The 1,581-nt window shown below is 34.0% G+C and overlaps 1 protein-coding gene across 1 annotated transcript in view; it reads right to left on the bottom strand.

The window, feature by feature from the left end:
- Positions 1 to 484: 484 nt before the first annotated feature.
- The window catches only part of LOC107726374 (synaptotagmin-2-like), a 5,477-nt gene continuing 4,380 nt past the window's right edge, over positions 485 to 1,581 (bottom strand). The window contains exon 7 of the mRNA XM_016535930.1: positions 485 to 855. Within this exon, the coding sequence (XP_016391416.1) occupies positions 548 to 855 (308 nt within the window). The 3' untranslated portion in view covers positions 485 to 547. The remainder of the gene's footprint in view (positions 856 to 1,581) is intronic.

The raw sequence follows: 1,581 nt of genomic DNA, 5'->3' as shown, positions 1-1,581 counted from the left end.
CGACGCGTTTCAGAAAGGCGGGGCATAGAGGAGAAATAATAATGTACAGTATGTGGAAAATAATGTGTTTTTTGAACCTTAAACTGCATAAACACATTCCATTACACCAAATACACAAAATAATGTTCTTTTTAGCAGCATCATATGACCCCTTTAATTAGAAGCCCCACAAAATTAAATTGTCATCTGTTATAGAGACACTGAACAGACATTTAGAAGTTGATTTTAAAATGCAAAGTATTGAAAATAAAAATAAAGCTCTGTAAACACTTGCATTTTTACAACACTATAAGTGTGTCCTATCAGGTAATGAAAAGTTCTACACACACTTGTGGTCTTCATGCTCACTTGAACACTTGGACCAAATACAGGAAATACGTCATATAAGTAGTCAAGTGGTCAAGTGCAAAGACCACAAGTGCGGGTATTTGGACAAGGCAACTCACTCGTTTTCATTCACTCCTTCAAGTGAACTGTATGAGTGGACTAATGTAGGGAATAGTGAATGAGGGTATAGGGGGCGATTTCGAATACAGCCCAGGTGTCTTCATATAAAGATTGAATGCCACTTAGCGATTGGCTGTCGTAGTGATTGCATCATCAGTTTCCAGTGCTCGTCCTCGGAGGTCTTTCCCTTTTTGATGTGGATATGACCAATCAAACGCTTGGAAGAATTCTTTGAAGTCTGAATTTCGTAAACAGACACTATAATGGTGCACTCTCTAATCTGTTGATCTGGCAACACAAAGGTCAGGACCTCATTGAACACAGTCACCTCCCAGCGCTTCTTCTGTGTTGTCCTCTGATGTCGAAGTTTGCAGTGGTTGCAGGTAACGCTGGTTCTGGCATAGAGAGCTGTGAGTACAATCAACAAACGCTTTAAAAATAATTTAAAAAATAATTTACTGCATTTATTAATTAAGCTTGGTTAATGTTAAATTGTAAATACACTATTGTTCGTTGTTGGTTCATAATGAATAAATTTGTACATTCAACTCTTAATTTTTAGTAAAGGGAAGATACATCGTTACGCCAGTAGGTGGAGACACTGGTCATGAGTCATTCAGCGCCACTACCGTGCACTGCAGCGGTTCTGCTGTAAATTTGTTTGGAATTATTTTCGATTAGCGGAGCAAAAATAGCTATACTGGAAATGCTTTGTCAAAGATGCAAGTTATTCAATAGTAACTTCTTGTTGGTGAACTGTTGGTAAGCAATATCACACAATCGTGCTGCATCTGAAAAGCTCCATGTAATCATTGCTGTATCAGTCTTATTATTGTTAACTAAAACTATTAAAATTGTTTCAGGTAATTGAAATAAAGCAGAAATGAAAGTAAAATATACATATTGGATGAAAAAACTAAACTTAAAAACTGAAACAAAATAGAAATGTAGCCTTTGCAAATAACTGAAATAAGTTTAAGTTGTAAAACCAAAGTTTACAAATTAATTAAAGCTATAGAAATAAAAAAAATCAAATTAATAAAAAATAATTAAAGCTTTAGAAATAAAAATCTCAAACGAATTATATATATATATATATATATATATATATATATATATATATATATGTGTGTA

The sequence above is a fragment of the Sinocyclocheilus rhinocerous genome, unplaced genomic scaffold (assembly GCF_001515625.1).
Source record: "Sinocyclocheilus rhinocerous isolate Xijiao unplaced genomic scaffold, SAMN03320098_v1.1 scaffold553, whole genome shotgun sequence".
Classification (NCBI taxonomy): Eukaryota; Metazoa; Chordata; class Actinopteri; order Cypriniformes; family Cyprinidae; genus Sinocyclocheilus; species Sinocyclocheilus rhinocerous.
The sequence above is the reverse complement of the archived record's forward strand: the minus strand, read 5'-3'. Positions and strand labels throughout refer to the sequence as shown.